The sequence below is a fragment of the Cervus elaphus genome, chromosome X, assembly GCF_910594005.1.
Source record: "Cervus elaphus chromosome X, mCerEla1.1, whole genome shotgun sequence".
Classification (NCBI taxonomy): domain Eukaryota; kingdom Metazoa; phylum Chordata; class Mammalia; order Artiodactyla; family Cervidae; genus Cervus; species Cervus elaphus.
The window spans coordinates 154,345,531-154,366,473 of NC_057848.1; the positions used below are offsets into that span (position 1 = coordinate 154,345,531).

Consider the following 20,943-nt stretch of genomic DNA (forward strand, 5'->3'; position numbering starts at 1 on the left):
AGAATAACAACTTAATTAAAGACACTTATTACAGGAAAGACCATAGCAGTGGCACAGTTGTTTCTGGTGCTTAAATTGACATGACAGTAACTATTCTTTAAGGTTTTCTGTATTTTTTAAACTAACAAGTATTATTATCTTATAAACATTTTTAAAGGACAGAAGACCTAATAACTATGCATAAAATTTTTAAAAAATTATGGCACAATAGTAAAAGACTGTTTTCAAAATACTTATGCATATGTATATTCATGAAACAATGGGGCTAAGCCTCAAGTTTTCCAGGACTCATCATTCCCACCCTCTGTCCCTTGCCCCAAGTATTCTAAGTTCCACCAAAGCTGAACCTTCCAAACTGATACTTTTATGACCATTTCTTAACTATATGACAATTTAATCATTTTTTTGTGTTTGAACTGGAAAAAATTTTAGATGGAATAATTTTAGGTTAAGCTGATACCCATCAGAGTAGGCATCATGGCAAGTATTTCAATGCTGAGAAGTGCGTGGGTACCTGTCTCACTTTTCTGTTTCAGGTGCTGACAGTGCTCTAAATATCTGCAGCTTCAGTTCTTTGTGAGAATTCTTTCCATTTAAGATTTTAAAACCAGTTTCCCTTTTTTCTCAAATGTGTTATTATAATCAATCTTATGTGGGAAAGAGGTGCTGGGGGAAGAATCTCTTTTAAAGACTTCAGCTATAACGGTCTAAAACCCATCACAACTGGAAATAAGAAAAACAGATACAGTAAGATTAAATAAATTCTTCCAAACAGAACTTGTTAAAAGAAATGTATCTTTCTCCTCTATTGTTTGCATTACTTAAAATATAAGTAGCTAATATCAAAAGGCACTTTCCACTTACTTCACAGTAACACCCCTTTGTGTTAAGAAGGGAAAAAAAATCTATTTGTGACAGTTTATTTTTAGATATTGATCATCTCATCTTGCTGCAAAGGGAATAAAAATAATTAAAGTTGAGTGAAAAATAATTTGAAGTACAGCATATTTCAAAGCATAACTATCATCATAACTGTTCAGATGAGATTTCTTGAAAGCCTAGTAATAAATGCATGCCCTAGATATTTTTTTTTAATCTACACTTTGCTTATTCAAATTGGCCTCTTTTACTGGCAGCTTAAGTTTAATTCAGTCTTTAGATAGTGCATCGAAGTCCAAGTGAATGCAATGATTACTGTGTATTTAATGGCTGAATGAGACCATTAGATGGACACTGACTGTTTGTAAACTACATAATTTATTTCAAAATATAATAAGTATTCATCTATGCTGTGCTCTTCCATCAAAGCAGTATTTCGTCAACGTACATAGCATTCTTTTCATATTTTTCTAACTCAAAGACATCACGTAACAGTAGAAGAAGAGTCGATTATTTAAGAGATGATTTATAAACATTCATTTCATGCCTATAATTAAGTTTCCTCTAAAAATATGTTTTGCTAGCATTATATAAAAGCACATGGTGTTTCTGAAGTTTTGTTCACTTTCATTCTAGCATTGGGAAATGGTTATGAGGATCAGTAATTTTATTTTAATTAATGAATAAACTGAGATGCAAAGTGATGGGTGTCTCTGGATATCTCTGGGGTTCTTAATATGAGTAGCAGAGAGAGAACTGCAGCTTTTACACAGGAGGTGAAATAAAAATGAGTAACAATTCAAGCATTTAATTCCAGACTTTTCTGGAAGAGTATAAATGAGCATGTGCTAAACCATATAAGATAACTGGGGCTCAGGTCAATCTATTTTAACAAGTAATAAGCACACATTGTTCCTGTCTTCAAGGAGATAACAATCTAATGGAAGAAAGATAAGTATGATTCACAGCAGAATATAACTGACAAGATATAAAACACATGTAAAGTAAGAGATTTCTATCTTTGCCCACACAACAAAGAATTAGATCTGAGAAGTTAACGAAAAGGACAAAACGTAATCATATAAGATAATCAATGCAGAAAAAAGAACAAAGACCAGACTGGAGACAAAGAAGACAAACAGCAGGGTGGTATATTTAATTTAATCCCAACCACATCAGTAATTATATTAAATATAAATGGTCAAAGTAGGGGGAATATAAACAATTATGAGAAATGGTAAAAACTTCACGAGTGAGGTGGTACTCCCTAGAAGCCTTAAAGGATGGGATATGATTTTGGCAGGCAGAGATAAAAGGATATATGGGGAATGTTCTGAGGCAGCCTCAAAACATAAAAAGATGAAACTACAAGATCTATTTTACCAACAATAACTCATCCACATGAACTAGAGTACAATTAAGATACAAAGGAGAATTAGAGAATAAAATCAAAATTATGTTAGACCCATACTCGGAGTCCTTTGAATTCCAAAGAGAGGAATTTGTAATCAGTTTGGCGATTAGGGGAAAATTGCTGAAAGCGACAGAATCAGAGCAGGGCTTTAGGATGAGTAGTCTGAAAGTGATCCATTCTATACTTGAAAGTAGATTAAATCAGAATGACACAAAGATGTTCTTTATTAAGAAAAATTTACATCTAATATTTCCTTTAAGGTACAACAGAAAAGAGTTTAAGTAGATGAATTATGACATCAAGTCAGGCACATACTGGGATGGGGTAGACAAGGCAAGAACCAAGAACATTCATGTACAGAGAACTTTCTGTTTGGAAACATCTTAAAAGTTATGTGTGGAACACGACATGTGACCGGGAAATGAGGGTGAGATAGAAGTAACAGTGACAAATGTTATGAGCTACCAAACGTTAAAAAAAAAATAAATGGGTTATATCAGGGCAAAATGTCCTAAGAAGGTCAAGGCATCCTCTTCAAAACAGAGTGTACAGCGGGTGGAGGGTACAACAAGTCCTTCTATGTCCTCAGTATATCTGGAGCATTTCAATTATTTGGGGATAATTTCAGTAATTCTACACTTGTTCAAGACAAAATGTACTTAAAGTTCAAGCTGTAAAAACATCTCTCTCTATTCTACCTGATGTTTCCTGATCCGTAAATAGCAAAACTCAAACCCATTATGCCTTGAAGTAAGCTTCCTAAAGAGAACGTTGAGCCAAGTAGTGTAGCTGGTAAAAGGTCCTGTTCTGAGCATGAACAAGCCTCTGAGGGCAATATCAGAATGGCATATGTTTTCTATGAAGTGGATATCTATAGCAGGTGTTCATACATTCTGGAAATGAAAACTGCATCACTTGTTACTTAGATGGTAGGTTCTTAAAATAGCAGAAGAGGTGGGTTAGTCATATTCTACACAAACTGCACTTCCACCCCTGCACATGCCTCTACAGGAAATTTTAAGTCACTGAAAATCATTTCAGCCATTCTGAATATAACATCTGAAGGTTATCGTGACAAAATTATGTTCTAGAACCTGTGAATTCTAAACATAGAAAACTGTCCATTTTTTACTTTATAGGTAATGTTAAAAGAAACGTAACTTTTTAAAAGATGAGTTTGTTTAAATATAATAACATAGAATTATTTTGATATAGGAAAAAAGTAGGTATGAATGAAATCAGTGAAAATGAATACACCTGATCCTCCTTCAATATTTTCAAGAAAACTTTTCAAAGTTGCCATTTAGAAGAATTGCACTCTGTTTACAAGGCAACAGTGGGCCAGTTACTCAAAAGTTAACCTTAAACTGGCTATCTAGATTCAGATGTTTAAAGGAGATAAAAGAAATTAAAAAACATCCACTTTCTGTCATAATTATGCATGGAAATTACATTATTTTAGAAGATGACATTAGATGGACTGCATTCTCAAAGAACTGACAATGAGTTTCTCATGTATAAAAGTTAAAAAAAATAAACTCTTATTTCTCCCATTTAATTCCACAGTATTTGAATTGTCTTGGGTCTCACGCATAAATGAAAACATTAAGAAATACATATGATTATCACAGATCTTGTCATGTAGCAGACAATAATCATTTGCAAATTACTATATATATATAATTATATACACAAAATGCAAAACAAGGGTTATTTGCATATAAATTACTCCTGAACACATATCCAATATATTAGGAATGATTATCATACAAATACTGTACAGTAGTTACCCTTAAAGCAGAGAAAATTTTTTTTCATAGTAAAAGAGAAGAAACTAATATTCTGCTATCCACATCTCAAGTCTCTGGTCAAGTTTAATGGCTTTTAAAAGTCGCTTTAGAAAACATTTTTTTGAAGCAATGTCACCGATAATACAGAACTACAGGGAAAATTACCCATAGATTATATTACTGCTTTTTCATTCCTATGCCCTAGAACACTGTATGAGAACCAGAATCACCTGGAAAACTACTAAACACTCAGATTCCTGGGCATTCCCCACAGTAAATTTGGGAGTGTGTGCCAAGAATCTGGATTTCTAACAAGTTTCTTTGTGATGATAATGCTACTGGTCCACGAAGCACACTGGACACACTGGACTAGCATAGCTCTAGAAGAGAAGTCAGCAAACTGCAGCCCAGCATTGAATTCAACCCGCTGCATGTTTTCCTAACACAAGTTTTATTGGCGCACAGCTATGCCCATTCATTTCCCAAACACACTGTCTGTGACTGCTTTTGCAGAGTAACAGCAGAATTGAGCAGTTGGATCAAACACTATATAGCCTATATCATAAAGCCTCCAAAACCTTAAACACTATTTGGCCTTTCACAGAAAACATTTGCTAACCCTCACCCTCAAATGCCACTCTCCTCCCTATTATCCAGAAATCTTTGACATTCAGAAATAAAATTTACCGATATCAAATATGAAGACACGTACTGAGACAAGAGTATTTCAAAGCTCATAAAATATTTATCATCTTCATCAATGTCTGTGACTAACAGCAATGAGTTACTGACTTTCTTACTGCTATGACAGAATGATGAATGTCTCTTATATTCCACAATTAAAAGTCACAAACTTAACTCTCTTTTCTATAGACCTGCAGTTTCAGAGAAATGGTGCTAATAAAATCTATATAGTACAACAGAAAGTACACTTGAAACATTAAAATTTGTACTGATAAAATTTCTTATTTAAGAAAATATAGGCAATAGAGGAAATTCTTAATTATCCTTGGTAATAAAGACAGGGAGTAGAAGGATAAGTTAAATCATTAATTTCCTCAATAATCTTCTGTATCATCACATTTTATCCTCTGCTTTACCTATTTCTGCATCACTGGATAGGTTAACAAATAATGATAAAGCAGCAGCAGCACTGTGTTGACATCAGACTTCTATAGAGTGGTGCTTGCTGGCCTTACACCTCTCAGATATGTTTTGCTAGATTTAAACAAATTTTTGCAGGGTATGTACTAGTCAATTCCTTCCTCTACCATTTCTTCATATCTTATGACAGGACATTTGTATAAGCTGCTGCACTCCTGGACACATTTGATTTGGAGGTCCCTGGTTTAAATAATATTCAAAGTAAAAAAACTGGGTCATGTAAATAGATCACTTAAATGGTTAAGTATGATTAAAGGCTATTATGTATATTTATTATGTATACCTATATAAATAAAACTGTAGCTAACTGTATTAGTAAGGAACTAATGGGATCTTAGAGCAAAAGTCTCAGATTGCTATTCAAATGGGGCAATTTAATTTTGTGAAAGCCAATATAGTTTATTCATCCCCACTAAAAGTGTGAGACTAACAGACTTACTTATTATTGATATAATACTGTCTCTAGAGGTTCAGGTTACCTTTAAGTCTACTGATAAATAAAACCCTTGTTTACTGGGCTATTATATGCACAGTTTTCCAATGAATTATGTATTTGATTTCTACTGAACCATTTGTCTTTCAATATTCAGAGAAAAATCCCAAACCAATATTTTATAAACGCTTGCTAAATAAGCAAAACCACTACAATATTGTAAAGTGATTAGCCTCCAATTAAAATAAATTTATATTAAAAAAATAATATGATAGCTAATAAATTAACAGAAGGAAATTCTGCCAGCTAATACCTGTTGCACGATTGTTGTTAATTCCAAGCAGAGCTGTATGACATTATTCCTTGTAACTGAATAGTCTGTGACAGCAGCAAATGGTGATCTATAAAGGGAAAAGGAAAATTGTGATTAATCAGAACAGCTTTCAAAAGGTCCCCAAATACAACAGCATAAAATAAGGTTTTGAATAATGTGAAAGGAATTGTTCTTAAGTTTACATAGTGATAAAAATATTCAGAACATACTTAAGGAAAAAAATTTAAGAGAAATGCTTAGAAGAGAATTAAATACAAGAAACAATGCTTGTTTTCCAACTACTCTCTCTTTTTTTTTTAGTTCTTAATACTTAAAAGTTCTCTGGTACTCACAAAGTCTTCACTACATCTAAAATAAAATAAAAAATGGCATACTTAAGCAAAGACATTTTGGGTTATTTTCAAATGAAGCTAACATTGTTGAGTCCAGTATCTTCTACAAATAGTCACAATCTAGAGCTTGGTCTCATGACAGCTATCACTTACTGAGGACTTACTATATGCCAGTTACTCTTCTAACCACTTTACATGTACCAAATAATTTTCACAACTCTTATAGGCACTATTATTGTTGTTTGCTTAGTCACTAAGTCATGTTTGACTCTTTGGGACCCCATGGACTGTAGCCCACTGGGCTCCTCTGTTCATGGGATTTCCCAGGCAAGAATACTGGAGTGGGTTGCCATTTCCTTTTCCAAGACACTATCATTGACTCATTTCACATTGTTTCATTTTATTGTCTCACTTTACATATGAGACACTTGAGATACAGCAAGCTTAAGTGAAAACTAGTAAGTGGTGGAGCTAGTAATTCAAACAGAGGAAGGCTGACTCCCAGATTCCACACCCCAGAGTTAAACACTAATATACCAACTGCTGTGAGTTTAAGTAGCTTTTCACTTGTACTAAACTAATGCCTTATGTCACTTCACATCCTTTTTCAAACAATTTGGCATACAAATAATACATATTTGTACAAGGTTTATATTTTCAAGAATGTTACAGACAGCAGCAGTCTTTCCAAGCATGGGTTTTGCCACCAAATGAATTCACAGTGGCTCAGCTGGTAAATAATCTGCCTGCAATGTGGGAGGCCTGGGTTCAATCCTTGGGTTGGGAAGATCCTCTGGAGAAGGGAAAAGCTACCCACTCCAGTATTCTGGCCTGGAGAATTCCATGGACTTTATAGTCCATGGGGTTGCAAAGAGTCGGACACAACTGAGTGACTTTTACTTACATTATTCTTTATCCTCTTGTCTATGAATGCCAAATGGGTTTTTATGGGACCAGAGATTATATGGGAAGCCCAGTTTAAAGAAAACAAGATCACAAAAAGAAAAGATACGGGGGTAAAAATCTAGTCAGATACCTAGAACTTCAGTGCTTCAGATAACTCTTAAGGCAATTTATATAAAACTGCTTCCTGGTTACAATCTGAATGTCTCTCTTACAGAAAAACTCTAGAACTCAAGCACCTCTCATTGTCATAGGGGTCCATATGAGAGGCTCTTTATTAGTTATAGTTTTAAAAAGCATATTTTTCACTTACCTATTTTGGCCATTCTAATAGCTATAGAGGGGTATATCACAGATTTAATTGGTATTTTCCCAAAGTTATATGTATTTTCCCTATGTATTTATTATCTATATTTAAGAGCTATCTAATTTCCCTGATAATATTCCAACTGGTTTAGGTAGTTTGTGTTTTTGAAGGAATTGATTCATATCATCGAAGCTGTCAAATGTATTTATAAAGAGTTATTTGTAGTATTTCTTTGTTATCCTTTTAATTTTGATTGACTTCTCAACATACTGTGTTTCCATTTTCATTCATTTAGTTCTGTGATCATTTTTATTTGCTCCCTTCTGCTGCTTTGGGCTTATTTTCTATTTTAATTCTTTAAAGCATACTTAACATGAGATCTAACCTCTTAAAAATTTAACTGTAAAACACAGTGTGGGGAAATTAAGAAGATGGTGCCAGTCAGTCTCTCACCCCATTGCTCCATGTTCTGTAAACAATGGCTATGCCCAGTTATGTAACAGCTGAGATCACTTATAGCATTGCACACACATGTCACAAGTACTCACTTGGTCGCCAGGCTACCTTGTAGAGTACGCCTGTATGAGCTTCACCATGAAAGTCCTGGTGACTGCAGCATTGCGGCTACACAGGAGTGACACCATGATTATGTTACATGAAGTTATCTTGTGGCTACTCTGTGGCTACATTACGGTTATCTTATGGCTGTTGCTATGGCTACTGTGTGAGGCAGGACAGAGGCTGTGTTATGGCTGTCAGGCCAGCCAGGAGAGAAGAAACGCATCTGCAGTTCCTAGGGCTAGTCTCTTAGTGTATACCTAATCTACCCGAAGTTCAGTGAACACTACAAACAGTGTGAACAGCAAGACAACCGGCGGCACAAACAAGATCAGCTACAGACAGTATTGTTAACTACAGGTACAATGCTCTACACCAGGTATCCAGAACTTTTTCATCTTGCTTGACTGAAACCTTATGCCCATGCTTATTGATTTTTCTATTTTCTTGAGAAGAGAGCTTAGATAGCGATTTGAGATCTTTTTTTCTCATATAAGCAGTTTTTACAAATTTCCTTTTCAGAACTGCTTTAGCTGTGTCCCATAAATACTGCATTATTCTATTGTCATATATAAAAATTGTATTATTATAATTGTATTATAAAATGTATATTATATTGTCACCCTGCTTATTTAACTTTTTATGCAGAGCATATCATGAGAAATGCTACAAGCTGGAATCAAGATTGCCGGGAGAAATAATAACCTCAGATATGCAGATGACACCACCCCTATGGCAGAAAGTGAGGAAGAACCAAAGAGCCTCTTGATGAAAGTGAAAGAGGAGAGTGAAAAAGTGGGCTTAAAACTCAACATTCAGAAAACTAAGTTCATGGCATCTGGTCCCATCACTTCATGGCAAATAGATGGGGAAACAGTGGAAACAGTGACAGACTTTATTTTGGGGGGCTCCAAAATCACTGCAGATAGTGATTGCAGCCATGAAATTAAAAGATGCTTGCTCCTTGGAAGAAAAGGTATGACCAACCTAGACAGCATATTAAAAAGCAGAGACATTACTTTACCAACAAAGGTCTGTTTAGTCAAAGCTGTGGTTTTTCCAGTAGTCATATATGGATGTGAGATTTGGACTATAAAGAAAGCTGAACACCGAAGAATTGATGCTTTGGACCTGTGGTGTTGGAGAAGACTCTTGAGAGTCCCTTGGACTGCGAGGAGATCTAACCAATCCACCCTAAAGGAAATCAGTCCTGAATATTCACTGGAAGGACTGAGGCTGAAGCTGAAACTCCAATACTTTGGCCAACTGATGCGAAGAAGTGACTCACTGGAAAAGACCCTGATGCTGGGAAAGATTGAAGGAGGGAGGAGAAGGGGACGACGGAGGATGAGACAGTTGGATGGCATCACCGACTCAATGGACATGAATTTGAGTAAACTCTGGGAGTTGGTGATGAACAGGGAGGCCTGGTGTTCTGCAGTCCATGGGGTTGCAAAGAGTTGGACACAACTGAGTGACTGAACTGAACTGACAAAAATTGTGACATCCTAATTTTCATTCTGTTCAATGTATTTCTTTTTATTTCCCTTGAGATTTCCTCCTTTTATCCACAGATTACTTAGAAGTGCATTGTTTGATTTCTAATTTGACTGCATTATGGTTAAAGAAGACATTCTGATTTAAATTATTTTAAATGTATTGAAGTTTGTTTTATGACACAGATGTGGTGTACCTCCCTGAATGTTCCATGGACACTTGAAAAGAATTTGTATCATACATTTGTTGGATGAAATGCTCTAAAAATGTCAATTATATCTCGTTACCTGGTGGTGTTCAGCTCTTCTAATCGTTATGTTCTGTTTTGAGAGAGGAGATGAAGTATCCAATTGTAACTGTGGATTTATCTATTTCTTCTTTTAGTTCTGACAGTTTTTGCTTCAGGTACTTTGAAATTGTTGCCTGATATTATACAACTTAGCAGTTTGTTTCTTCCTTTTCTTTTTAATGTGGACTATTTTTAATGTCTCAATTTGTTACAATATATCTTCTGTTTTATGTTTTGATTTTTTGGCCCCAAGACATGTGGGAATCTTAGCTCTCTGACCATGGATAGAACCCACACCCCCTGCATTGGAAGGCAAAGTCTTAACCACTGGACTGTCAAGGAAATCCCTGTTTCTTCTTTTTTTTAATTGTTTACTATAGGCTCATCTATTGTACTTTGATGTTTTATTTTTTAATATAAATGTAATATTCATATAGTACACATTAACCCTATACTTTTCGTAACTGTTTGCTACAAGTATTTTTCCAGTTTGTCATCTATCTTAATCATATTTTTCAATATTATATAGTCAAACAGTGCATTTCTTTGCATTTTATTGCATATTTTAAAACAATAAGTATACATCTAGAAATCAGTTTGTCTATATTTTTTCCAGTTTCCTTATGAACCAATGCTTCTCACTTAAATAAATAATATACCTAAAATTACTTTAGTGAACAGGTAGTGCTCCATCATAATTTATTTTAGAAAGGCTTAATCAAGTGCCCCAATTCCATTTATTTAACGACCCTTTCTTTTCCCAGTGAAAGTGAAGTCATGTCCGACTCTTTGTGACTTCATGGACTATACAGTCCATGGAATTCTCCAGGCCAGAATACTGGAGTGGGTAGCCTTTCCCTTCTCCAGGGGTTCTTCCCAACCCAGAGATCGAGGTCTCCCACATCGCAGGCGGATTCTTTACCAGCTGAGCCACAGGGGAAGCCCTCTTTTCCCAGTAGTTTTAACATATTGTTTTCTAAATGATTCTATACACCACAGTCTATTTTGTGCTGTGTTCCACTACTGCTTATTACTATTTCAAAACAGTATACTTTTCCAACAAAATTTACTAAAACATAAGGAGTCATTAAGAATTCAAATAATGTTAATTAGAGGAAAATGTATGCAATTAATTAATCTGTGTTCTCTGTTAAAAAAATTAACCTCTTTAACTGTAAGAAGGATCCAGTTTTAAACAAATCTATACTGATGGAAATTTTCTAAAATGTGTGATTGTAGAAATCATTGCATAGCTATAACTAAATTTATTAAAACTCATTAAACTTTTTAAAGGGGATAAATTTTATAGAATGTAAATTAGGCCTCAATAAAACTATTTTTTAATGATATAAGATATAAGTACTTCTAGGAAAACATCATTTTTAAAAACTATCCCAAGACCATTTTTGCTGCACTGAAGCATAAAAATTGGCATTTTAATTAAGAATTCAAAGTGCTTCTGGCATGATTAGAAAGAGCTTGGGTTCCTAGTTTTGCAAAGGTCAAAGACTGTTAATAAAATCTAAAACTTCATTCAGAAGTGATGAAGTACAGCATGATTTTCCCTATAAATTCTTTAAAAAAAATACACATTTGATCTTTAAAATGTACTAAAAGAAAAATCTATTTTATAACTGAATGTCTGTAGCAAACTGAATTCTAAGGCGTGTTTTCCACTTTCCTGAATATTCATATTTCAAGTAGGACCCGTTTCTCACTCAAGATTAAGTGTTCAAAAAAAATGGAAAAAGTATCTAAACATATAGCAAGGAAAACATAAATTTTATGTTGTAGTGAATCCCCCTAAAGTTTTCATTTTAAAGGTAAATCACATATAACCATACTGACAACCATTCTTAGCTAGCAGATATTAATATTTGGTATTATGATCTTGGCTATACACATACATAAATAAAAGAAGGCTGACAGGTTCCAATTTTCGTGAGTTACCAACGATGAACACTCAATCATGACTTAACAAGATAAAGAAATGTATCATTACAGAATAGCTGAACACGATCAGTTTGAAAACAAAATTAAGAGAGGAATTTGTTTCTCAGTCTCAAGAAACCCCAAGTTAGAGCTCAGGCTACTTAGGAAAAAATACGTGGCTGACTTAAAGGAAATTAAATTCATGGCATGAAAACTTTTCGATGCCAAAAGTTAAAAGTTTTTTTAAAAAGATAAAATCCTTGGCTCATTAATAAATGGCCATTACAGGAACTATCCTACTTAGATCTTAAAATATGCAACTATTCTCAAATCTTATGGATAACATAATGCTTATACTTCTTTCTAACAAAAAAGTTACTGATACTATAAAAAACTTATTTGTTGTACATTCGTTTCAAACAAAAGCATTTATGGAAAGATTATTAATGGTTCAGAAATCCTAAACAAATTAGAAGCTAATAAGAAACGCTATGAGTTAATCAGGAGATCTGAAAGGCCTTAGTATTTCTCAGGTTGACACTGCTGAGCCTGAGGGGCGGTCTGTGAATAGCAGCCTTGCTAACATCACTGCTCATTTCTGCAACAAGAGGTGCCAAGTGGGAGCAGTGCGCAAACAAGAGGAAATAAGACCAAACAACAAGCATCTGGTAGTGTCTGGGGTAGGTTTCTCTGCCTCTATAATTTTTCCCTGGTATAGAAACAATTTTTGTCCTATAATTCCTTATCATGAAAGAACAATTAGTTCAACCACTTTCTTAGATAAAGGAAAAGATTTCAAAGAATACATTTCTTTTCTTAGCATCCCAACCTTTATGCCTTAAACAGTTAAAAGGTTTTCAATGATTAAAGATCTCTCATTGATCCCTTCAAAAAAGAATGGTCCTAAAATGTAGAAACAATTAAAAACAGGTATTAATGCTAAAAATGAGAGAAAAGAATAAACTTTCACTATAAATAGTAAAATAAACTTTTTCTATAAGTAATACTTTTGAACATTTTTTGAAGGTTATGGCACAACACGGAACATTAATTGATCTGTAAATCTCAAAGTATAGATTCATTTTGGCAAAGCCATATAAAACTGCAAGAAAGATGAGGTGTGAAAAATAGCAGGATGTAGGTTAAAAATAGACGAGTAAACCATGAATTGAAAATAAACAATAAAGATACTAACCAACTGTGATTCCTATCTGAGGCTTTTCCTCTGAGAAAGTCTGTTGTTTCATTCATCAATATTTAAAATAAGAAGAACAGAAAAGGATTTTTTTAGCCTTAGATTTTATTTAAAAAATGTTAGGAGCTGGTTTTTTAAAATAAGTGTTGTTTATTTCAAACATTTTAAATATTATTTAAATAGAAGCTTCACTGAAATTGTGGGTTTTATGATTTGCAAACATTTCCCCTAGCATTCTAATGCTTTTGCCTTAAAGATTCAGAAGGCTTTCAGAGATATTAAAATATATCTCATTGATGTCTTCAAAGTAGAATGAGAAATAAACTTTCTAGAAATAAAATTCTACATAGCAATTTGAAGTGTCAAGGCCAGAAACAGAAAAGTGGTATTCTTGTTTAGCATCTGAAGAGAAACACCCAAGTACAAATATATGTTTATATATGCTGCATTCCAAAGAATTACTTCTTCAAAATTCTGAATAATCAGTCCACATTCAAAAGGAAATGTAGTATAACAAAGGAACAAGATGAATGTGAAACAAGGAGGGCTTTTGTATTACAACAAACACAGATTCAAATGATAATTTTCACACTAGTGAATAACTTTAGGCAAGTTACTTCATGTTCCATATGTAAAATGGTGATAATGGTACCTGTTCTGTGAGAACTCAATGAGTCAATACATGCAAAGCATCTAGTTCAGTACGGAACTAAATTAAAGATTTTTTCCTATCTTTTCTTTTCCTTTCTTCTCCTTCAAGTGACATAAAGTAAAAATTGCAATAAAGTCATCATATTGCTGTGCATGAAAGTTCCCCTAAAATGTAAAACAGGTATAATGTCAAAAGTCAAATTTTAAAAATTAAGCCAGCTGCTTAGCATCAAAATAACCATACTCAACTAACAGAATTTATTTTTCAACCAGAGCATTATATATATCAGAGGAATAAACCAAGTTTAAAGTCCAATGCTTGGCAATATTTGATTGCAGTGACCATTTCAAACCCTCCAAATTAATCTACGATGACAAGTCAATACAATTTCTATGGAACTTTTATAATTAAGTACTTAAGCTCTAAATTCTTCAAAATAAAAATAAAAAAGACAAGATACATTCTTACCTTATATAAAGAAAGCACAAAAACAGATCAGTTTGGGTCTAGAACTTAATATGAACTAAATTTAATCAGAGAAGAGATAGAGAGTTAAATCATGATTTTACAAATCACTAACAAATTTTGTTAGTATTTTGTTCTTTCAAATTATGTAAAGGGAAATAAAATGAATATATTTCTCATATCACTTTGGTGAACAAGGTCAATGATTTACAGAATATTAGTGCTTAAAAGAGAACTTCAAATTCTCCAGATCTTACATCCTTATTCTAAAAAGAAAAACAGAGGTTAAGGTTCAATATTACCCAGGGCCAGAAGCAGAACTGAAACTTATCTCTTTCTTATTAGCCCCTTGGTCTTTTATACTATTTCATGATGAGTTCTGGCAGGGATTCACAACAGCAGTCATGGAGAACACTGCTCTTTTGGCTTTTCTAGCGTTGATTAATGTGTCTAACTTCCGGTGTAGTTTGTAGGATACATTGAAACAAGAGGACGTGTGGAGTGCTGTCTTGTGCTCTAGCTGCTACCTAGAAGATATTTTTTCTTTGAAAGGAATAAAAATATAACCTAAATACACATCTGTTAACAATCTCTAATAAAAGTCAGGAAAACTTTCCTGGGCTACTTGTCAGGAAAACAAACAGTGTAAACATTTTACCTGGCACAGTTACAGATAAAATCCTATTATATTTATATTTGACTTTGGGACCTTTCGAAATTTATATTGGGCTTCCCTGGTGGCTCAGATGATACAGAATCTACCTACAATGCGGGAGACCTGGGTTCAATCCCTGGATTGGGAAGATCCCATGAAGAAGGGAAATGCTATCCAATCCAGTGTTCTTGCCTGGAGAATTCCATAGACAGAAGAGCCTGGTAGGCTATTATCCATGGGGTCGCAAAGAGCTGGACGTGACTGAGCAACTTTCACTTTACACTTTACTTTCATGGCAGTGGAAGAAGCAAAGTCAAATTCCCAAATACAGAAGTTGTTTAGTTGCTTAGAAGAAGTTGTTTAGTTGCTATATCATGTCTGACTCTTTTGTGACCCCATGGACTATAGCCCACCAGGCTCCTCTATCCACAGGATTTCCCAGGCAAGAATACTGGAGTGGGTTGCCATTTCCTTCCAGCACTCATCATTTGCCTTTCCTCCTTGCCAACACCTCTAAAAGATATGAGTCTACGAAAAGGTGAAGTCTGATATTATGCAAAAGTATCCTGAACTACTAACCATTTCGCAGAAAAATTTCTTCAGAGTTATCACTTACATTTAACTCACAATCAACCCATGAATTCCAGCTTTCATTAATTCTAAATAAAAAGACGAAACTGTTGCTTGTGAGATTATATATATCCTGATTCCCTAATTTACCACATACTTTCAGGTGTGTGAATACCTAATACTAGGCAGTCTTACCCTGCCTAAACTGTCAGCAGCATTTGACCTTATTGACCACTTCACTTTTTCCCTAAAACTCTTTATTCCCATCTTAAATGTTCTCACCACATATACGAAAAAGGTAATTATGTGAGCTTATAAATTATATTAACTAATCTTATTGTGGTAAGCATTTTGCAACATCTATATGTATCAAATCATCACACTGTACAGCCTAAACTTACACAATGTTATACATCTCTTGTATTTCAATAAAGTTAGAAAAAATACAAAAATATCAACACTCCCTCCCCCCAAATATACCAAAAAAACTCTTTCCTCCTTTTGCTCCCATGACACCATTCTCAACAAATTCTAGCCTATGGAGTCTCTGGTTATGCCTTCTTATTTTTTCCCCATAAGCTGAACTTCTAATCATCCTTCAATTGGTGGTGGTCTGCAGCAGTCATTCCTTATCTCAGTTCGCTTCGTTCACTCAAAAAAATTAATTGAGTACCTACTATAGGCCAAAACTCTTCCAGATAACTGTGACTGCAGTGAACAAAGCAGATGAAAATCCCTGCTCTCTTGAAGTATACATCATGTATAGAGTTCTCAAATAAAAACAAGACTAACACATAAGCAAATTATATAGCGTGTTAGAAGGGTTTCGGTGTTATGGAAAACAAATAGAACAGAAAAAGGAATTCATTCTAAAAATCTTACACCACCATATTAATATATTCAGGACTTTAACTACTATCCACATTTTAATGATTCCCAAATCTCTATCCACCATGTATCTTTTTTGAGCAGCAATATTCTAAAGAACTTTTCACAATCATCGCCAACACTCAACCCTTGTCCTCCACCATAACTCGTTCTTCCTATTTTGATAATGGTTTCACCATCCACTGGATGAGCCAAGTCAGATACCTTTATTCACCCTAGATGTCTCCCTTTTCCTTAGTCTCTATATCTATCTGTAATATTCTTCTATGCCCACTCCTGCTTCTCTAATTAAATATCTCAGTCAATAGCAGTGCAGAGAATCAACTCTGTGGTCAGATGCCTGGAATGAATCCTGGCTCCACCACTTACTTCCTATTTGGTTTTGAGCTTAACTTCTGCCTCTGAATGTCATATTTTTCCTATCCGCAAAATGAAGGCAACTCTCCTAGGTTTGCTTTAAGTGAATGTGGCTGGTAGCATCAGAATCACCAATAGTAGCAGTAGCATGATTAGAGTTGGCACTCCATATTGGCAAGTTCCATATCCATGGGTGCAGCCAAATTTGATTCAAAATATTTGGGAAAAAAAGACTGCAGAGAGCTCAAAAGAGTAAAATTTGAGTTTGTTGCACAAGGCCAATTATGTACATAGCATGTATTAGGTATTATAAGTAATCTACCAATGATTTAAAACATAAAGGAGGATGTGCATAGGTTATATACAAATACTATGTCATTTTCTATAAGGGACGGAGAATCCTCAAATTTTGATATCTGAGGGGTCCTGGAACTAACCCCTGGGAGGTAACAAGGGAAAAATACTCCTAAAACAACCTCTTAACTGGTTTCCCTTCTTTTAGCCTTATTCTTCACCTAATATTTCCCAACACTATAGCACAAGTCATTGTCCAAATTCACAGGTCTGAAAACAACAGTGATCCTAAGCAGCTCCCCATATGCCTTCAGCATAAAGACCAAATGCCTTAAAATGACAAAGAATTATTTTTGTTGCTCTTCTTTCCTTTTTAAAACTTAATCTGTTAAAGCATAATCATTATAGGCATGCCACCCTGGAGCTGAACTTTCCTCAGAAAAATCTTCAAAATATAAACTTCAGTTTCTTTTTTCAGTTTATAGTCTAGTCAGAAGATTTTTAAGGTTATCACAAAGTTGTCTCTTTGTTTCTTCAAAGTATATATTTCATTTTTATGGCCAAAATGTTAAATGGCCTTTGATTTAATTATCACTGTAGTATGATATAATTCAAAATAAGCATTATGAGAACCTTTGCAGCAATGGAAGCCTAACAGATGAATTAAAATATTTCATTCAGGCTTTTTCTCACATTTTCTTTTCCTATGAAACAACAAAAGACCACTGATTGACTGTATAAATTACTATGTATGTGTGTGTATGCTCATGTTTGCAGATAAACTAGCATTTATTAAGGATGTGGTCTTAGATGATACAAATAATGCAACCGTAATAAATTATATAATACAATGAAATCTCAGAAATTATTATATAACGTTCTAGAAGTCATTATGTGACTTTATAAACATTACCTGCCATTAAGAGGTAAACACATTCTCTAATCATTCTATTTATTCATTTCATAAGTACTAGTGTAAAAAAGAAAATAATGAAATTTACCAAATAAAATATAAAAGCTGAGCAAATTTATAATATAGGATAGGTGATATAAGATATAACTAAAAATCAAATATATTTTCTATAAGTTTCCCAATTACTGAGAAGCTTCTTGAAACAAGTATATTACATTACTTAAAGATAAGCTATAGTTTAAATATATTTACTTATTGACCATTATACAACTTGTAGAATTTATGTTTAAATGACAATTCATACAATTGATAAATGTGGGTTAAACAATTTTAAGGATTTAATGGTGTCATAAGAGAAATATGCTGTCTACCAATTAATTATCAAAAAAGCTAATGATATACAGCCTACTGTTCAGATCTGGATTTAGTATTATCATGTTATATGTTTGGAGAAGGGAATGGCAACCCACTCCAATATTCTTGCCTAGAGAACTCCATGCACAGAGAAGTCTGGTGGGCTCCAGTCCATGGGGCTGCAAAGAGTCAGACACGACTAAGCGACTAACACTTTCAACTTTGTTATACGTTATTAGTAATATATATATAAATTTAGACAATACAGAAATAAGTAAAATTATCTTAACTTTTACCTTAGACATATAAATACTTTATTTTTAATATAAAGTATTATATTTTTAAAAAAGGAAAAAATATAATACAGTTGAACTTCAAACAATAAGAGGGTTAGGAGTCCCAACCCTGCACAGTTGAAAATTCATGTGTAACTTTATACTCAGCCCATGTTCGCAGACTCATTCAATGGACGATTATGACGTGCAGTAATGTAATGCTTATTGACTGAAACAAACAAACAAACAACTATATATAAGTAGACCCATGCACTCCAAACCCATGCTATTCAAGGGTCACTGTGTATATATGTACATACACATATGTGCATGCGTGGTCAGTCACTAAGTCGTGTCTGACTCTTCGTGACCCCATGGACTGTAGCTAGCTAGGCTCCTCTGTCCGTGGAATTTTCCAGGCAAGAACACTCTTTAAGGGATCTTCCCAAACCCAGGATCAAACCCACGTGTCTTGTGTCTCCTGCATTGGCAGGTGGATCCTTTACCACTGAGCCACCAGGGAAGCTCATATATATCTGTACATGTATGAAAATCCTACTGACATTTATTCAAGAAAAAATTCTAGTAAACTTCTATATATCAGAGTTTCTCAGACAAAATATTTTTTTGATTATTTAACCATTATAACATAGTACACATCTTGGTGGACCATAGTCCATGGGGTCACTCAGAGTTTGACACAACTGAGCAACGAACATTCTTATGTCCCTCACAAAAAATTTTCAAAAATGAAAACTTTAGTTTTAATACTTGTAATGTTTCACCATTAAAATGTTTAATCACATATACAATTTTAAACTAACCTTTTTCATTTTATATTATGAAAACTTTTATGTTATTTTATGTGTTCAAAACAGATGAAATTAACTAAACTAGCAAAAAAAGGACCAAAACTATATCTGTAATACCCAAAATTGACTGTGCAATGTGAATAATAATATAGAATGAATAAAGCAAATGTAGAGACATACAATGCAGGCTATGAAAATTTCAATGTCTAATTACCCGTTTAAAAACAATAAATAGAATCCTGATGTTTGCTTCTTTAAATATGACCAATGAATGAAAAGCACATAGAAAATCAGGAGACAAAGCAAGACAGTATTACAAATCTTGTTGTGACAGCCAAAAATGATTTTGCTTATAAAGCAGCAAATGTATTTTAAAACTGTCAGGAACTAATGACTGATTAGCTATTCAGTTGAATATAAAAATTTGCAAATAATTAGAATCACAATGCCTATATTGTGGTAAATCATAATTAGACATTTTTCACTTAATATTCCTCTACTTATCAATTTATCAATCAACAATCTTTTCACAAGAAAAAAATGAAATAATGTTATATTCAAACTGATGTCTGAAGAGGATAACTTATGAAACATGTAAAAGATTTTACCTGTCCAACCAAGCAAGCAGACTCTTGGCTGCTCCAATCAGATCCACAACTGAAGTCAGAAAGTCATTTGGCAATTTTCGACTGGTTCTCCCATCATAATGGCCACTCCTTCTCCTCCCTGTTATAAAGTTCTGTAGATTTTTGGCAGATGCATTCAACTTGTGAGAAAGAGTTTTTAGATTTTCTGTTTCCAAGCCATAATTCTGAATTATAAAAAGAGAGAAAACAAATATACTTAAAATCAATATTTCATTCAGTCAACATTTACTGAGTACTTTACTGTATGTACAGGCACTGGAACAAGTATTAAGAGTTAAACATGAATAAGATAGGATTCCTGGCCTACCAGAATTCATAGTCAAATGAGGATTTGGGGAAACATCAGATAAACAAATTACAACGTATAAGTACTAACATGAACATGGAGAGATGGGCACTGTATCTTGGAACTAAGGCACCCAAGACAGAAAAATTATAAGGACTCATAAGCAGTTTCTTTTATAAGCAAACCTAAGTTCATTTACTTGTGAAATTCATTATTATTAACAATTATTTTTGCTTATCTATTCTATTAGCATACGTATAGTCATGAAAGTAGGCACTAGGAAAAATTCTGTTTCCCCAAAATGAGCAAAGTAAGTACAACCCAACAATAAAATACATCATATACAATATACCTTTCCTTCTGTGTCCTCTTCATAATGACTCACGTAAGAAGTTTCTTTTATGATATGGTATACATAGTAAACCTCTGCATCCTCAGGGGAACCAATACACTTTCTCCTTTTTATAATACAAAATTTAAAACTAAACTTTTAATTTTGTCATGGTTGCATTAGCTCAGTCAAGTGTGAATCACATCTAAAGAAATCATACTTTTTTGTAAGTATAATTGTTCTTCTTTTCCTTGGTCTCAGTTTTCAATTTCTAGTAATATACAGGGCATGTGTGCTAAGTCACTTCAGTCGTGTCTCTTTGCGACCCTATGGACTGTAGCCTGCCAGGCTCCTCTGTCCGTGGGATTCTCCAGGCAAGAGTACTGGAGTGAGTTGCCATGCCCTCTTCCAGGGAAT

At 34.0% G+C, this 20,943-nt stretch overlaps 1 protein-coding gene across 9 annotated transcripts in view; it reads right to left on the reverse strand.

Annotated features, from left to right (window-relative positions):
* CNKSR2 (connector enhancer of kinase suppressor of Ras 2) overlaps positions 1 to 20,943 on the reverse strand; it is a 271,251-nt gene that overhangs the window by 185,630 nt on the left and 64,678 nt on the right. For all 9 annotated transcript variants that reach the window (XM_043895762.1, XM_043895760.1, XM_043895759.1 and 6 more), the window contains exons 3-4: positions 19,871 to 20,073; positions 5,994 to 6,081 (exon numbers count right to left, since the gene is read on the reverse strand). In XM_043895762.1, the coding sequence (XP_043751697.1) occupies positions 5,994 to 6,081; positions 19,871 to 20,073 (291 nt within the window). The remainder of the gene's footprint in view (positions 1 to 5,993; positions 6,082 to 19,870; positions 20,074 to 20,943) is intronic.